The sequence below is a fragment of the Haemaphysalis longicornis genome, unplaced genomic scaffold, assembly GCF_048455015.1.
Source record: "Haemaphysalis longicornis isolate Haplotype H1 unplaced genomic scaffold, Haemaphysalis longicornis Haplotype H1 scaffold_7, whole genome shotgun sequence".
Lineage (NCBI taxonomy): Eukaryota > Metazoa > Arthropoda > Arachnida > Ixodida > Ixodidae > Haemaphysalis > Haemaphysalis longicornis.
In genome coordinates, this window is record NW_027526422.1 from 44,842,524 (window position 1) to 44,860,004 (window position 17,481).

The window sequence follows — 17,481 nt, forward strand, 5'->3', positions numbered from 1 at the left end:
GTAATCATGGCATAACTGTTCGGGTTGAGATTGAGTTCGTTACGATAACGATGGTTCGATAGAAATTAGGTGCGCAAAAGCTTTCTTCGAGTACTGTGAACAACATTATCTGCGGCGTAGCACAAATCTCATTGCATTGCATATCCACATGAACTTTGTGAGCCTTAAAAACACCTCCAAACCTCCTGGGACGGTGCAGAAAAATGAATGCGTTGGGCACAGAAAAAAAAAAAAAAACTTTCATCGAACACAAGTCAACAAAAACGAAAGAAATGGAAAACACCCGTTTTATTTCCTGCCGTGCGCCCCGCTGCTTCATACGTAGCATTACACTGTTGAGTCTTCATAAGAGCATCTCAGAAATATTTCGGGGAAGCTTACGCATTTTCAATACTTACCAAGGAGCTCTGAGCACTGAAACTCGCAGATACGCTAGGTAGCACGCGTTACGCACGATCGTCAGAGCGGTGCTCTCTGAAAGACGTTATCGCTCTCCTCGTGTGTTGTAAACTTGTGCGGAATAAAGCTTGAAATTATTCAGAGCTGTCGGAATCTGAATAAAAACATGCTTTTTAAGGCCCCAGAGCATCAAAGCGGGCGATTTCTAGCAAAGGCACTGCTGCCAGTCACAACCGGACGATCGCGGCGCGCATGTAGCAGACGACAGAGGAGCGGGTCCCTCAGACGTCACATCCAGGGGGCGCCACTCAAATATCTCACCGTCATTTCGCGCAGTGCCCAAAGTTGAGTATAAATTCCTCCCGCTAAGATAAAAACTACATAAAATACACTAAATGTGTACTAACGCTACAGTTCGAACTATTGAAAAGTTTATTGTTGTATAAAGCCAGATCATATGAGCCAATGGAAGCATTAACTAGTCAGCAGTAGGTATTACTAAGGCAGCGGCTAGAGTATTGGTGGAAAAAAAGCAGGGAAGTCGATAAAATAACATCCCAGCCAGGGGTAGCGGCAGGGCAGAATTAAAAAGAAATCCGAGTTGAGGGACTAAATTTAAATTCGAACTACTAAGATAGGCTAGATGGCGCACGCCGTCACCCCGATTCAAAGGGGAGGCCTTTAATGATGATCATCATCATCACTACGACCGTACTCTCGAAGCGCAAAAAACACGTTTTCGGTGCGTGCTCGCTGGCATGGTTGGCGTGTTGCGTAGGCTTAGGCGCACTCAGGCGTGCGAGAGGTGGTGTTAAACGTGTGGAAAGGTTAAATAATTCGGATCACAATGGCGACAAACGTAATTGGGAGTGTTTCGCGAGCGTTTTCGAATTCAGCTAGGTCTAGTGCTATGTTACGAGCACTCAAGCCTTCCGGACACGGCTGCAAGTCCATGTGCAGCTCCGTCCTCTCACGCACGCCGGCCTGCAGACACACGGCGAAATCTTCCAGCTTCCTTCGAACGGCAGCCTGCTCCTACAGCCAAGCTAGCACCAAGGGTAACTTCAGTGGGGCCTGTGACTACTGTGTAAACAGCGTGTTTAAAAAAAGGGGATATGTTGTAGAGCATATATGAAACTTGGTATCTGGGGGGTTCACATGTTCCGGTGCAGATAGTGCGCTTTGCCTTCGACTGGTGCCCACCAACTAGTTGAAAACATCTTTCTGTCTAGGAGTTTGTGTAACGTAAGGATTATAAGTGCGCGTCTTTGATTCAGAAAGTAGACCTGCTTTTTCAGTTGCTTGAAAAGCTCGGGAAAAATGCTGTACAGCACTGCGGTGTGCGCGTGAATAAAATATTTTTGTTTTCAGGGGACCAGGAACTTGCCGATTTTCTTGTGGAAGAAATCGAAGCCGAGAAGAAAGCTAGAAAATCGGCTCAACTTCCCAAGATTGAAGGGTTCGACACCAAGCTGGAGGGGTCCGAAGTCACACTTACCAGGACGTTCAACCAGGAAACGTGAGTTGACGCGCTCGTTTCTAAAAGATCTGCTGAAACTACTCAGTCTGCAAATCGTGCTTATTCTACGAGGCATGTCTTTGATACTACCCGACCGAAGGAGCCGTTTTAAAAGTTACACTCGCAGCCTCGTGGTTGTCTTGATTTCGGGGTGCCAAAATCTTGTCGTGCCCTCCCTCTCTCTAGCTGTGTCGATACGTGTAGGGGAGAAATTGGCAGCCAGCTGCATCCCCCTGTGCTGTGTGTATTCATCATACAGGCGCTTGATAACAGGTAATGAAGTCCTGTGCAGCGCCAGTGGTGTTTTCTACCTTAGTGGAATGAGGAAGGCTATGGTCTTGTTCTGCGTGAGTGGCAGTGGCATTTCATTCTCCTCTCCGCTCAAGTTCTTGCACTCAGTGAAGCCCCCGGATATTTTATCCTCCGTTGCATTGATGTGCAGTCTGCTCTTCTATCCACAACCTGACCGCTCCTCGTTCAAAAGAGCTTCTTCTAGTTAGTCATTTTATCCTGGTCCTCGTGTCGGAGGGGTTTCCTTTCCCACCAACAGGACACGAGTAAGACCACAATCCTATTGTTCACTCGGTATGCAAATGAGCTTATAGACCGTATTCGTTGGAAAGTTGAGCGGTCAATTTCTTCGCCTGGCAACACTGGAAACGGCCACAGATATGGCCGATGCGCCACGAACACGGCGCAGCCTGGGCCACTGCGGCCGCACGCCGAAGAAAAACAGACACCGGCGTGCGTCATCTGCTCCGTTCCAATCCGATTCTAAACTGTGGCGCCAACAGAGATGTTATTAATCGCACTCACAGTGAACTCTACGCAATACTTTGTGTTCGGCAAAGAGTTCATAATGTGAAACACAGTCATGCGTTTCACAGTCGTGCTTGGCTGGACAAGTGCCGCCATCCCGCGGAGCCCGACGTAACGAGTGACGGCGCTCCGTGGCCTCTGCGATCGGCTGCCGGCGGTGCGGAGGCCACGGGCGCACTCACACGGTTGCATGGAGGAGAAGAGGGGTGCCTGATCTGGGGGCCGTGCGCACAACGTCGCCTAGCAAGAGACGCTTGGACACAGATATGGCGGCGCACTCGCATGGTTGCCTGCATGCATTCCAAGAAATGAATACCGAGGATAAGTGCTGCACCAGGGGCCCAGTTCTCTAGAATGAGAGGCCGTCGTTTTGAAATGACGCGATAGCTCGATGCAAATGCATGTGTTCTTGGCTGGGTGCGCCGCTTTGATTGTGGAAGAGGGACGAGTTCAGCCAAGAAAAGCATTGTGGAAGGGGCGCAAAGCGACAAGCAGAACGACAGGGGGCAGTGTCTGTCGCATTTGCATCGAGCTATCGCATCGTTTCAAAACGACGGCCTCTCGTTCTAGAGAATTGGGCCCCAGAAATGCTTCTAGCATAAAAATGTGTCTTGTTTTTGTAGGCACTGTAGGAATGCCAATTATTTTTTTGATGAAAACAAATACTGCAAACGGGCTTTATTCGAAGCATTCCCAACGGGAAAGCTGGAGAGTTCTGTTGTTGGGGCCTTTTCCCCATTTACGCCCGTGGCCTCCGACACACCACAGCGAGAAACGAGTAAAAAAAATCTTTTTTTACATATAAATGCAGCTCTCGGTCAAGTGTAGTCGGCACCCTGGTGAAGGAGCTGGGGAGGCGACGAAACGTTGGGAACGCTGTGAATTAAGCCCTTGGTCGGAGCATGGTTTTCATCTGACTTTTCATCCAGTGAGACAGTTCTGTCGAAGATGTTCACAGTCAAGTGTTTTTAGTATCACAGGCTGTGTAAATTTAATTGCTTGTCTATATGAAACACCAGAGAAGCCACTGCAGCTTACGTTCACTAAGAAATGGATTAATAACAATCATAAATGTGACAAAAGCCAAGCCAGATTTGGATAGTTTTCTTCATGAACATTGTAAGTGTTGAAGATATGAAGACACAAGTTCCGGAGTGCACAGGGTGTTCTCAGTATCCCCTGGAAAACATGTAGAATAATCAGCTATAGACTAGAGCTATACCTTGATGTGAAAAAATGGCTACCATCATCAGCTCCTGTCTGTCACGGGCTTTTCTAAAGCTCAGTTTTGAAATGAGTGCAGCATCAGCATGGAGCCAGTGTTTAAAGCAGCGTTCTATCTAAAGCTTGTTATGTCTGCTTATCAGTGCAAGGTATCTTCGGTTCAATGCCCAGGGCAAGCAGAGGAAGTTTTGCTGCTGCCGTGTTTTCACCAACATTGCAGGCACTTCTTTATTTCAGCGGTTACAGTGAGACATAGTGCTTTACAAGAAGTTGATGTGTGTATTGATTGTCTTGTGTTGTGCAAACTTTGATGCGCTCTACGCTGTAGGGTCACAGTTCGCCTCAATGTGAACCACTCGGTCGATGCCGAAGATGCGGATGAATTCTCCGGCAACCAGGACAAGGCCCCTGAACCTGGAGAGGTTGGTTTCTCCTCAATGCTTCCCCACTGTGCAGCATTACATCTGTCTTTATTGAGAGTACGCTGGCTAAGCCGGACTTCGCAGCTCTGTTGACTTGAAACTGCATTATAGCAGCACATGGGGGTTTCGCCATGTTAGAACGGTCTTAGTTTGGCAACACCAAGCCAAGTCAAGTTCAGTAGCATGCTTACAGGTATGGGGAGGGACTGCAATTTTTTCAGAGGAAAGGATACAAGGCAGTGGGATTGAGTTAAAATTTTCAGGTAGCTCGCAGATATGCCCTGCTGACTGAATGCTGGCTTTGTCAAAGCCCGTGTTGTCTTGCAAAACTAGAACAGAAGGTATAGCATCAGACCGAGAGAAATAATTTTCTGATGGTTGCGCAAGACATTTTCTTATTGGGTAGACGTATATCAGATGGTACAAGGGTCATTTGTTCACACCTTTTGTTGTTGTTGCCTTGCGTTATGTTCAGTTCCATTGAGAACAGGCTAATTTATTTGAACCAGCTTACAACCATTTTTTTCACGAGTTAAGCCACTGAACACAGCTTCTTGATCTCCATTTTTTTTTTGTTCCATGTGTAAATACCGTGAAAGCAAGTCTCCACAGTTTCCCAAGTTGCTGATTACTTTGTTGACTCTTGTTGAGACGGTGACAAGGTTTTCAGTATGGATAGCCTTGGCCTTGCCTCCTTTTGTTCGCATGGGCTGGCTGTCTTGTGTCAGCCTGTGCTTATTCCAGGAGGTACATCAACCTTCGACAGTCTGATCTGTTGTAGGAGCCACTTAAAAAGCTGGGTGCAACGCACCATTGTTGCCTCAGGAACTCGAGGTGGTGACAGAGGTTCTTGTGCTCTTGTAGTTGGCGCTTGAGAATTGACATTCCAGAAGCAGAGTGAGCTACTCGTGCAATTGCTGTGATGAAGTATTTAATTTCGCAAAAGTCAAGCATGTTTGAATTTTTGTAAAGGAACACTGCAAATATCACTTCTGTATTGATTTGTTGTCTCATATTTCCGTAATGTCTTGTTCTTCTTCAACAATGTTGACAAGTATGAACATTACACCGGACCAAGAAGGGTAGATTTAGCTGTGACTATATAAGACTATTGCGCAGGCATTCTTTTGCTTTGGCCGGGTGGCTGAATCGAGTCACAGACAGACAGACGGACAGACATACAGACAGACCAAAATTTCTGGGTTTAAGTAGCCCAAGAAAGACTATCGCCTTTAAAACGTGCATGGCCTGCACTACCACTAAATTTTGGTGGGCCTATGCTTCACTCCAGTACTGCACTATTTGTCTGTGCCAATCACTGCATTGATCGGAAGAAAATTTCTGAACTCGGCACCTGTTTCTCTTTTGCAGATGAAGTCCAAACCAAACTTTACTGTTGAGATTGAGCGGGGTGGAAAGAAGCTTTACTTCAGCTGCACATTCAACGAGACAGCTGATGCAGAGGGCCAATCTGAAAGCTACGGTAAATGTTTTGCCCATCCTGAGGCCACAGATCGTGGGTCCTAGCAACGCAGGAAGCCCTCTTTTTTTTTTTTTTTAAACCAAATGTGCTTCTACCTTTATATTTCTCATTTAATGCAACAGCAGTGAGAAAACACGGCCAATGCTTAGGCAATAAATAGACGCGTGAAGTGCACCATTGTCAAAGTGCTTCCAAGGCTGGCTTGATGGTTGCCTCAGGTATGTGCAAAGGCTCACCTGACAACCTCCCGTTTCTCCTTTCTGAACCTAGCGATGTGGTCTCGCCGCTGCAGTTCGGCGCGTTTTGCTACGTGTGGCTTGTGTGAATAAAGACTACATTGTTCTGGCTATGACAAAATGGAAGAAGCTAGTGAGTAAAAATTTCCAAGTCCACGTTGCGGTTTAGTGCTCGGCCCAGATAGTGTCCCAGATGCCAGATTAACGTTTTTTGTACTATAGGTGTGAAACCAACTGAGGGATAGTCCTTTTGCTTTGTTGTAACTTGTTAAGTAAAGGCACAGAAAGCTGCACTCACCTGGCTGTGGCGAGAAGGCAACCGATTGCTTTGTGCAATAACTTTAGTAGACTCGTCTAGAGGAGGCAAGCAAGCGGTGAGCTCTTCACTGTGCACCTGACACTAGCCATCTGCAGTATCCTATGGCCTCGAGATGAGTGTGCGCTGTCAAAGGAACAGGCAGATTTCGCGCGTTGGGTTTTGCTGGGAACGGCATTCGGGCCCAGGTGTCGCTTGCCTCTGCCATTGCCCTGAGCACTCCTTCAGGCTTTGTGAAAAACAAACGGCAAAAACATGCCATCATGTGCAGGCACTAGTGTTGGAGGTGGCACAAGTTTTCTAGTTTTGAAGGGGGGGATCATAGTTACCATACCACAGTGTTTTTTATTCTTAGTGGTGGTGTCACTACAGTGTTATATCCGTAAGCTTTGTATTATATCCGCATTATATTCAGTGTTATGTCCGGAAGCTTGGTTTTGTCTGCTGCTAAATTCTGGTAGTGGCCAATTACCGTAATTACCCGATTCTAACGCGCACCTTTTTTCCAGAAAAATAGGTCGAAAAATCGCATGCGCGTTAGAATTGGATACGAAACCGAAACTGCCGAAACAACAGAAATTTCGTCCCGCCCATCGCCAGCCCCATCTCAAGATGGCGCCAAAACTTTTAGCAACCATTTTTCGGACGCAGGAAGCATAGGCGCCAAGGCTTTTCATCGGCGTTCACACAAATCGTCAAATCGTTCCACTTGCGCACTTGATAACAGCAATGGCAGCAGCGGTTCTCACGCGTTCAAAACGAGTGGTCGGCTGAAGCGTGCGCCCCTGGAGAAGTTCGCAGGATGGGCTTGCAAGGCGTGGGCCACGATCCCATCGATCATGGTTGAACGTTCGTTATGAATTGTGGCATCGCGAACGCGCTTGACGGCACCAAGGACGAGATGTTGTGGCCAGCGGAGAGCGACGAGGAGTGAGATGAGTGAGATTACATCGAGAAATAAATCGCCCGTTTCTCTCGCATTCGTTTTTCTTGCTCACAAAGTTCCGTGTGCGTTACAATCGGAAGTGCAAGTTTTTTCGTTTTTTTTTGCCAGGAAAATTGGGTGCGCATTAGAATCGGGTAATTACGGTATTCCTGGCTTGTAGACTTCGGCTCAACTGGAAGCCGCACTTTTTCTTTTAGTAGAAAGGAAAATGCTAAAGGCAGTTTCAGCAGGCTGTAAGATGGCCCGATGGAATGAAAAGATTGCAGTGTGTCAACATCATAGCAGCAGGTGAATTTCGGCACATTCGTGCATGCCCGAGAGCGGCTGCTTCTAAGTCTCTCAACTTCTAATGTGCTTTTGCTGCTGTAACGAGCCATTTTTGGAGGCACTTTTCCTAATTATGATAAATCCCCACTCTGATCACTTCGTGGCCACTTTCTTTTTATTCCTGTTGATGGTGGACTCTGTTGCCAACCATTTTTCACAAAGATTCGTTGAGCTAGTTATATGATCACTTTATCCATAAATGAGTAATAAAAGTCCCTACAGGTGTCCATATTGGGTGGCATGTGCCCCAAACTCCTCGTCACGAGACCTCTCAATGCATTTCCTTTCCACTCAAGGTGAGAGGAAAATGCTTGTGGGGAAAGGGGCAGGCACTCAGAACATGCCTGTGACCCCCCCCAGCACAGAGGTCAGGCTGTAATGGTGCATAGGTAGGGTTGTTCGTTTTCGGGCAAAGCCCGATTTCTCCCCGAGTGGGCCTTTTCAAATTAGTTATTTTCACAATTGTGAGCCGATGGTCCGCCATTCCCAACCAGTACTTCGTTGAAGCGAGCCCCACAAACATGGCTGTCGAACTTGTTGAGTATTGGCACGACTCTACTGCTTGCTGCACCAGGCTGGAAAATTGTGCACGGACATTGTTTTGCCTAGCTAATGGAAGCTGTGATGTCGAGAGAACTTTCTCCCAGCTGAGGTACGTTCGACGATTGGGCAGGTCTGCAATGGGGATCGACATGTTGCGCATACAGATGATAATGTACGTGAACATGGATGTGTAAAGAATCGTTCCCCAGCTTCTTGTGAATGACGTGTTGCATTTTTTAGAAGCTATCGATGCCCTTTACTGTCGTCATTATTGATTCTATTGCAAAGAAAGACTTGCATTTCATAGAAGCTATGGATGCCCTATGCTGTCCTCATTACTGGTTCTATTCCGAAGAAAGACCAAGTTTCCAGAAATATTTTCTAGGAAACCCTGAAGTCCCTCCTCCCCCTCCTCCCCCAATTACCAGCGTGAACCAAACACCAATTTTAACGCGTTAGAGTTAAGAAGCTCAGGGTACCTTGAGCTAAAACAAACCGATTGTATTACAGGCACATCTGTAGGCTTAACCCGGAAAAACCCAAATTTCGAAATGATTTTACAAAAATAAAAGATTTCTCCCAATCATGAGTTTGAAAAATAGCACCTGATTTTACCCCTTATTATTATTATTATTATTATTATTATTATTATTATTATTATTATTATTTAATATCAAACTCGAAAACGAACAACCCTAAGTTGAGGGTTGTTGGTGTGGACTCAACTGCCATGAGGCCCGTGGTGGTGTCAAAAACATGCGTGGTGGAAGGGCATGAAAGGGGTTGTCTGTTCTGACAGCATTATCCAATTGCTTGCCACCAGAGTGCGTGTCGGAGTGCAGCGGCACTGGAAACTGTACGAAGCCCATGCTAGCAATTGCTGCCCAACAGTTTTTCCCCCGGTTTCCTTACACGACTCCCGTCTGGGTGGTTTTCAGCAGACAGCTTTGGTGTTGCCGAGTTTGCCATCTACGAAGGAGAATGGTCGGACGAGGTCTACAGTGTGTCTGGCGATATCATGGATGGCGTGAGTGCTTTTCTTTGTGTTCTCGGGGAACTCGAATGATCAAACTAAGAACAATTGCTTGTTCTTGCTTGAAAATGTGAACATGTGCGTTAATGCATTTGTAGGTGATAACAGGCACTGTGCATTATAGTTGCCTGGTGTAAGTTGGAGGAAGCTGTTAACAAACATAGCTGCTGTGCTCAAGTAATCAGCAACATTCCTGTAGTCCACTCTTTTTTTGTAGCACTTTTTTTTTTTTTTGCCAGAAATTATGGGTGTCTTCATTGAGTGGTCGGAAAGTTGGATATAAAAGCTGATTACTCCTACTAAATTGTGCAGGAGAAGCACCATGATAGCTTGAGGCCACGTCAGAGTTGCATTAACCTCGTGTCATGTGCCTGTTGTTTCTTTTTGAGTTTGCACTTTGTCACTTTGAACCCGTGTCGCGTAGCTTCATGTTGGTTTGGCCCTCTCGCACAGAAAAAGCTGGTCTATACTGCTCAGGTATGTGCCAGGTCAAGTAGCATCAGCTTACCCTTCTCCTTTGTACCTTTCACTCACTTTAACCGAGCTTTCAGTAGTCTGGGGAGAATTCGTTGTCTCCATGGACCGGGAGAGTTGCATTCTTTGTAACGCTACCACAGATGCACAATTTTGAGGGTTGTGAGAGTACGTGCCAAGCTGGAAGCAACAACAACAAAAAAAGTGCAGTATAAGCATAGTGCTTATACTGCACTGTGCACTGTCCATAAGCAATGCTCAAAGGCAGGTTTACAGAGCTCAAAAGCTGGAAGTACTGCACAATTCCAAAATTGTGGGCGACGAGTCAAAAGGACAAAATGTTGCATAACAGAATAGCGCTACTTGGTGAACCGGCAGGGGTGCATCAATCGGGGGGGGGGGGGGGTTTTAGCCAACAGCACGGTTCACCACTCTGCAGAAACAATGACCGATTTTGTGCCCATATATTGCCACTGCTTATGGCGAACACATGCGGATTTTCTTCTCCTAAGACTCCTTCAGCCTTCTGCGTACTTGGTTCTACGGTTGTTGTGGCCGATTTTCTGATGGAAGTGAAAAGAGGAGTAAACGTCTACTTACTTGAGAGAGGGCATGAACAATGCCGCTAAAAAGATTGTTACTGTGACAAGGAAATATTGTGCAGTCGGGACAAGAGTGATGTGTTGTCAGAAATAAACTGACAGGTGTGGACGTCGTCCTTTGTCGCCTCCCCTTTAATGCTGCTGTACACAACACTTTGGCACGGGCGTGATGCGATAAACTTCAACTGCTCCATCTGACCACTTTGTCCTCATGATCAGCTAGCTGCGCTTGTCGGGCTGTGATTGCAAACAGTGCCTTTGGCACCTGGCATTGAACAGATGCGCACACGTACGCAGGAGGGTGGACGGCTGTACGAGGCGCGAAAAACTACTGCATGCCTGTCATGTGACTGGGGTGTATTGCCCATGTTATGTCTAAGCTTCATAATCTTCACATGATGCTCCTTCCTACTGTTTCCTTCCATCGTGAGTACTTTTCACCGTGCATAGTTGTAGGGCTCCAGACCCTGCCTAGGCCGTATTGCAGCCACTGTGTAGTGCTATGAGCAGAGGATGTGCTGTCGCATTGCCCTCAGCTTCCACTACTAACGTCCTGGATGTTGTAAATCATTGCTAATAAGGCTATCATTGTAAAATTGTGGTGACGTTTTTGTTTGATGTGCAAAGGCTGTGTAAAGTTTCCACAGCTGCCATTAACGCATTTGCCTTGTGATAGATTGCTCCCGCAAGGAGCTGATCGCTTTGCTGAAACGGGAACTTAGGATTGCCTGGAAGTATAGCTTGGCCTTGCCTCCTTTTGTTCTCATGGGCTGGCTGTCTTGTGTCAGCCTGTGCTTATTCCAGGAGGTACATCAACCTTCGACAGTCTGATCTGTTGTAGGAGCCACTTAAAAAGCTGGGTGCAACGCACCATTGTTGCCTCAGGAACTCGAGGTGGTGACAGAGGTTCTTGTGCTCTTGTAGTTGGCGCTGTTACGAATCGGCCAGCGCCGCCGTACTTTCCCGCATCACTCCTCGGCTGTGCGGCAAAGCCACTGCGTCCGCCTTTCAGCCGTCAGGCGCCACCATGTTCATTCGAGTTTCGACAAGCCGGGTCAGACGCTTCGCTTTCAACGCATTTCAAAACTTCGGCGACTGCCGGTGAGGCTCGTCTCAACGCTCTTCAAGGACACAGAGGCCCCGTCGATCGCAACGGAGTCCTCCTCTCTCCCCTCTCTCGGACTCAACGTGCGCCGAGGCTACCGACTGTCACGAACTCTGGAAAGAGCGTTGTGTGTGTCTGTGACGTTCGTGGCATGTTGCCGCTTGTTGGCGTTTTGACCGTTACGGCTTTTGGGTATAATTAGAAGCCGCCCAAGCGCTGCAACTCATTCCTGTTTGAGCAGCGAATCCATGCTGTCGCTCTGCTCGAGTCCTGTATTGTAACCTCGCCCGTCGGGGCATTGTTCTTTGGCTTCGGCTCACCCCTCGCTATGAAGTAAACAGTTACGTTGGCCTATCAGCTCCGTACATCTTCCCAGCTGCAACAGCGGGTGGCCTCTTGCATCAAACACGCTACCACTCGTATGTCGGAGGCCACGGAGCTCGGATCGGGTGCCCCCTTCCCGGTCGCAACAACTTTTTTAGGATTGCCCGGCAGTATAGCTTGGCCTTGCCTCCTTTTGTTCTCATGGGCTGGCTGTCTTGTGTCAGCCTGTGCTTATTCCAGGAGGTACATCAACCTTCGACAGTCTGATCTGTTGTAGGAGCCACTTAAAAAGCTGGGTGCAACGCACCATTGTTGCCTCAGGAACTCGAGGTGGTGACAGAGGTTCTTGTGCTCTTGTAGTTGGCGCTGTTACAAATCGGCCAGCGCCGTTGTACTTTCCTGCATCACTCCTCGGCTGTGCGGCAAAGCCACTGCGTCCGCCTTTCAGCCGTCAGGCGCCACCATGTTCATTCGAGTTTCGACAAGCCGGTTCAGACGCTTCGCTTTCAACGCATTTCAAAACTTCGGCGGCTGCCGGCGAGGCTCGTCTCAACGCTCTTCAAGGGCACAGAGGCCCCGTCGATCGCAACGGAGTCCTCCTCTCTCCCCTCTCTCGGACTCAACGTGCGCCGAGGCTACCGACTGTCACGAACTCTGGAAAGAGCGTTGTGTGTGTCTGTGACGTTCGTGGCGTGTTGCCGCTTGTTGGCGTTTTGACCGTTACGGCTTTTGGTTATAATTAGAAGCCGCCCAACCGCTGTAACTCATTCCTGTTTGAGCAGCGAATCCATGCTGTCGCTCTGCTAGAGTCCTGTATTGTAACCTCGCCCGTCGGGGCATTGTTCTTTGGCTTCGGCTCACCCCTCGCTATGAAGTAAACAGTTACGTTGGCCTATCAGCTCCGGACATCTTCCCAGCTGCAAAAGCGGGTGGCCTCTCGCATCATACACGCTACCACTCGTATGTCGGAGGCCACGGAGCTCGGATCGGGTGCCCCCTTCCCGGTCGCAACAACTTTTTTAGGATTGCCCGGCAGTATAGCTTGGCCTTGCCTCCTTTTGTTCTCATGGGCTGGCTGTCTTGTGTCAGCCTGTGCTTATTCCGGGAGGTACATCAACCTTCAACAGTCTGATCTGTTGTAGGAGCCACTTAAAAAGCTGGGTGCAACGCACCATTGTTGCCTCAGGAACTCGAGGTGGTGACAGAGGTTCTTGTGCTCTTGTAGTTGGCGCCTGGAAATTCACCTTTCGGCAATGGGGTTAACTAGTTACGTTTTACTCATGAGTCAGTGGTAATGGCAGTATGGGGACCTTACTTCTTTTGGTATGAGGCTGGTGCTGAAATACTACAGCTAGCTTTGTTCCCCTGGACATAGATTAACTCTTTTGCTACCGCGCCTGTCAAAATCGATCAATTTGATTGATACTTTGGGGGCGCCTTTTCATAGCGTTTCAGGCGTTGCTCGAACAAGTAAAGCTGTTCGGAGTTAGATCAGAAAATGGCTTTTCAAAATCAGTTTTGTTTTCATTTTTGCAACGGAAACATGATTTTTGACATGCTTTTGAGTCACCTGGGTGCGGAAAAGGGGCGTGGTCATCACGCGTCACTGCTACCAACGAAAAATGCGTGCCACTCGTAATTACTCTGCACAAGCGTTTGTTTTTTGCTATCAGGGCGTGAATGGTGAACCAGCAAACGATTTTCAATCGTCAGGTTCGCGCTCTGACAGTAATAATCCGAGAAATCGGCTGAAAATGTCAAGCAGGGCCTGGTTGCAAAGCTACTTTATGATTTTAGGCAGTTTTATTGCCTTTGCGCACGTTGTTCTAAGTTCTGTGGTAGTTCTACTTACCCCAGGACCATTCGCGAACAGTTTACAACAGTTTCGGTTTCGTTTCTGCATCGCAAAATTCATATTTAGTGCTACTACACAGTTACCCAACTTCAAGGCTACCTGCCATGGCTCCTGGAGCGTCCGCGACTGATCCTCGAACAAAGCACGCCGCTCCTGATTTCCCCCCACCCTAACCCGATTTCTGCGATAAGTGCTTCTGATGCAAGTCACAAGGTCACACCCAGTCGCCAGATATCTGTTCCGCTGAGGACAGCGCTTCAAACCAGCCTTGCGCTGCCAGCTGTTCACCTTCCAGTTTCGTTTCCATGCGAGGGTATATCCGGGTATCTAATGTTGCTGCTTAGTTGAACTGTCTATTCGGACGGAGTCTCCGATAAGTTTTTGTACTGTTTCATTTGAAAACTGTTAGGTGGCGCTGCAATAGAGGAGGCTCGTTCTGCCGATCTTTTTCATCGCGTAACTGCTACTCAGCCTAAGATCGCAGGGCACAATCCTAGCGCACCGTACCTCATTTTTGCGAGCAAGGCTACAATTGCAAGTAAGATGATGATAATAAAGCTCAGCTTTATGTTTTGAGAGATAACTGACTGTGAACGCCGACAAGCATCAACCATGGCGTTCCGTTTTCAACTTCATGCATGTTTTTTTCCGCATCGCGTGCTTGTCCCAAATATTGTGCTCGCTGTAAATGCAAAGTCAGCCATTGAAAAGATGTTTTTACGTTATGTGGGGGCAAATTGGTGCCTCTGATAATGTCAAACCGCCAGATTTATTCCAGGAAACCACCCGAAATTTCACATTTTGAATTGGAGGTTGGGCTTCACTGCATGGCATGAGCACCGTGTGTGCTAACGTTTTTTTATATATCTGAGAAACTGTTCCGCACAAGTAGACATTTTTTCTAGGGCGTGTTTTTGAAATGTTTCCCTACAAAATGTATTCTAATTTTTTTCTACTACCTGTGGTTTGATATACACAACTGCTGTTTTATCATTTTTTTCGACAACCTGACAAAAATTTTGATTTTGATTTTTTTTTTTTACAACTATGATATATAAAAACATTTTAAAAACCGGTGTTATTGGAAAAGCCATTAAATAATCTGCATTCTGTGTTCCTGTAATTAGTGTCTAAACAATTTTTTTAGCCGGAAAAAAATGTTTTCTTGGACACCTAAAAATTGGTCAATTTTCCGGCGGTAGCGAAAGAGTTAAGTGTATGTGAGAGTGATATTCTGAAATACCTTACTATGAAACACTTGCGATTTTTCTTTGTCCTACTCCGAGCTTTGTGGGTTTGTGTTTTTGTTGTAGTAAAGCTAATGTATCTGTTCTTTCTCCTGTTTTTTATCCCTCAACGCTTTCAGTATCTTTATGACCTTCTGATGAACATGCTGGAGGAGCGCGGCATTTCCAGCGAGTTTGGTTTAAGCCTCGTCAACTTCTGCACCGTGTACGAGCACAGCCTTTACATCGGACTTCTGGAGAAGCTCAAGGACTTCGTTTCGAAGAAGTGAAGCATTGTACCAGCTTGATGCTGTGAGGGCACCGGCTCGTACCACCCCGGTATTGATGTAGATACATTGAGGCCTGCATGTAAACAGCAGGAGTCTAGTTTAATTTGTTACTAACCTCCTTGCCTAGTTACGTTCATGTGGCCGTTTTCATATTCTTAGGGAAGAAATGAGGATAATGTCTGCATTGTGCCTGAACAATAAATGTTTAGAAAAAGTTCTTGTACTGTCATTACTGATTGGATTGCAGAATGCTAAAGTGGGGATGTAGGCTGCGCACAAGTCCTCCAGTAGTCCTGAACATGCTTTCTGTTAACTATGTGCTCACTGCACTTGTAGTCAGTAAGCAAATGAGTTAAATCTTTTTGTGTCACATCACAAGCATATAGAAAAAATAATAATGTTGGCATAAAAGGTTGCAGTTATTTGGAGGTGAACTTCAATTTAGTGTATCAAACAAACAGGGTCTTGGACGCTTTGTCCTTGCTTGTTAATTCGGTTTGCCTTTGTTGTGAGGTAATTACTCATTTTTGCCTGTGGGCTTGGGGGTTACATTTGCTTATGTGGAGGATGGACCATCATCAATTAGGCCTTCCAACGCGCTGTCGTTGCGTAGTCTACGGCATGCTTTTGTCGACTCGTAATGCCGTGACGGTAGAAGATAAAGCTGTGTTGTGCTTTGCACGCACTGAAACCGCTGTTAGATAGAAAAAATGCAAACGCCTTGTTTTATGGAATTTCGCCGTGTTCACTTAACACTGCCCTCTACTGAACATGAGTGAGACCTGTTGTCTGATCTCCTTTGACTCTGTGCGTGAGGCTTACCTTTACTGAAGCCGATGGTAGAAAACTATGCATATTGTAAATTTCGAGATATAGTACAAGAACTGCGTTCCTGTTTCGGAGTAGGTTTTAGTGTACGGTAGCGTCTGATATAGTAGATACATAGATTAAAACTTATTGGCACAGGGCTGACACAGCAGCCTGCCAAGCCACCAGACAAATAGACTCCCTGGCGGCTCCAAACCTGCTCCAAAAGTTCTTCCTGGCTGCTCCAACCCTGCTATGGAAGGCAATTTTGCCTGCTTCCAGGACTGCTCCCAAACCCATGTACCCTGTCCCACCCCGTTAGAAGCAGAACAGTGCGCGCCACCTTTAACCTGAACGTGACGACTTGAGAAACAGGTGCATACCAGGTGTGCAGAACTGTGATTCTAGGGGAGCTTGCGTCGGTGCACTTGCTGATGGAATACATACCGGAAGTGATGAAAAAACGCAGTGTAGCGGAAGAAGTAATTTCAGCCAGAAGCAAAGAAATTAACGCCAAGACATAAGCACAAATAAGATGTGACAGTGGAAAATTGGTGCAGCTTTCACTAGTGCCAGGCTGAAAAAATGACAGAGCTGGCGGCCCCTCTCCCTTCATCGGAGACCTGACTGTTGCACCTCACATCTATTTCCGAATTTGCCGCTGAAAGTTCTCCATGACTGGCAGGCCTGGATCATTTCATCCGGAGGTTTTCACATTTCCCAAGGTGGACCGCGTTAGCATGCACTAGAGCCCCAGCAGCCAACTCCAAAGTGAACGCCCACGCTACAAACCCAAAGGACATGTGCCTGGAATGTGATGATAGCTAAACCGGATTGATGCCGGTTTCATAACGCGACGGAACTACGTTCTATTCTGACATCACACTGTGGGCGAGAGCACCTATGACGGGACAGTCTGTAGGAGGCTATCAACATGACGGTAATACTTGAACTCTTGTCCAGTGCGCTCCGGAGTAGTCCGAAGTTATTGTGCTATAGGCTCGAACTTGAGGACGACCACCCAAACTTCTTGATCCGGATTCCAGCGTCACTCTTTACAGAGTAGAAATTCCCAGGGTCAGCTCCCTTCTAGTACTTCGTCTTACCAGACGCAAGGATGGATCGGGTGCAGCTGATCTTGCCAAGCTGCAGCAAACAGTGACACAAGTCACCCACCTTGTCAAGCGAATTGCAAATCAACGAAGGGGGCTCAAATAACAAGACACCTTACAGATAATTCAAGCATTAATAACCAGTAGTATGATGTATGGCACCCCGTAACTAGCCTTAAAAAATGCCAAAATACAAAAATTGAACATAATGATCAGGAAAGCAGCCAAGACTGCTCTGGCCCTTCCTTTCATGGCATCGGCCCACAAGTTCCTTAAATTAGGCATGCATAATACATGGGAGGAGTTGGTTGAAGCCCGCAAAGCCAGACAACTCGAACGCCTGAATCTCACTCCTACGGGCAGAGCAGTACCATGCTATCTCAGTTGCAGTGAAACCTACATCACGGACACCAACCAGA

General features: G+C 47.1%; 1 protein-coding gene across 2 annotated transcripts; it reads left to right on the forward strand.

The window, feature by feature from the left end:
* The first annotated feature begins 1,120 nt into the window (after nucleotides 1–1,120).
* P32 (complement C1q binding protein P32) lies at nucleotides 1,121–15,357 on the forward strand. 2 transcript variants are annotated; one of them, XM_077677061.1, is made up of 6 exons: nucleotides 1,121–1,457; nucleotides 1,771–1,918; nucleotides 4,290–4,383; nucleotides 5,755–5,866; nucleotides 9,173–9,261; nucleotides 14,994–15,357. In XM_077677061.1, exons 1-6 carry the CDS (start codon nucleotides 1,247–1,249, stop codon nucleotides 15,141–15,143), a joined length of 804 nt encoding a protein of 267 aa, XP_077533187.1. In that variant the 5' UTR covers nucleotides 1,121–1,246; the 3' UTR covers nucleotides 15,144–15,357. The 2 variants fall into 2 exon arrangements, with proteins under 2 accessions (XP_077533187.1, XP_077533188.1); XM_077677062.1 differs by having other exon boundaries at nucleotides 1,122–1,457; nucleotides 9,176–9,261.
* The last annotated feature ends 2,124 nt before the right edge of the window (nucleotides 15,358–17,481 follow it).

What these genes read in the sequence shown, in the direction of transcription:
- P32 (XM_077677061.1), top strand. Translation starts at nt 1,247, where the DNA reads ATGGCGACAAACGTAATTGGGAGTGTTTCGCGAGCGTTTTCGAATTCA. An exon ending in AGGCCCCTGAACCTGGAGAG is followed by an intron (nt 4,384 to 5,754) that starts GTTGGTTTCTCC and finishes TCTCTTTTGCAG; the next exon opens with ATGAAGTCCAAACCAAACTT. An exon ending in CTGGCGATATCATGGATGGC is followed by an intron (nt 9,262 to 14,993) that starts GTGAGTGCTTTT and finishes CAACGCTTTCAG; the next exon opens with TATCTTTATGACCTTCTGAT.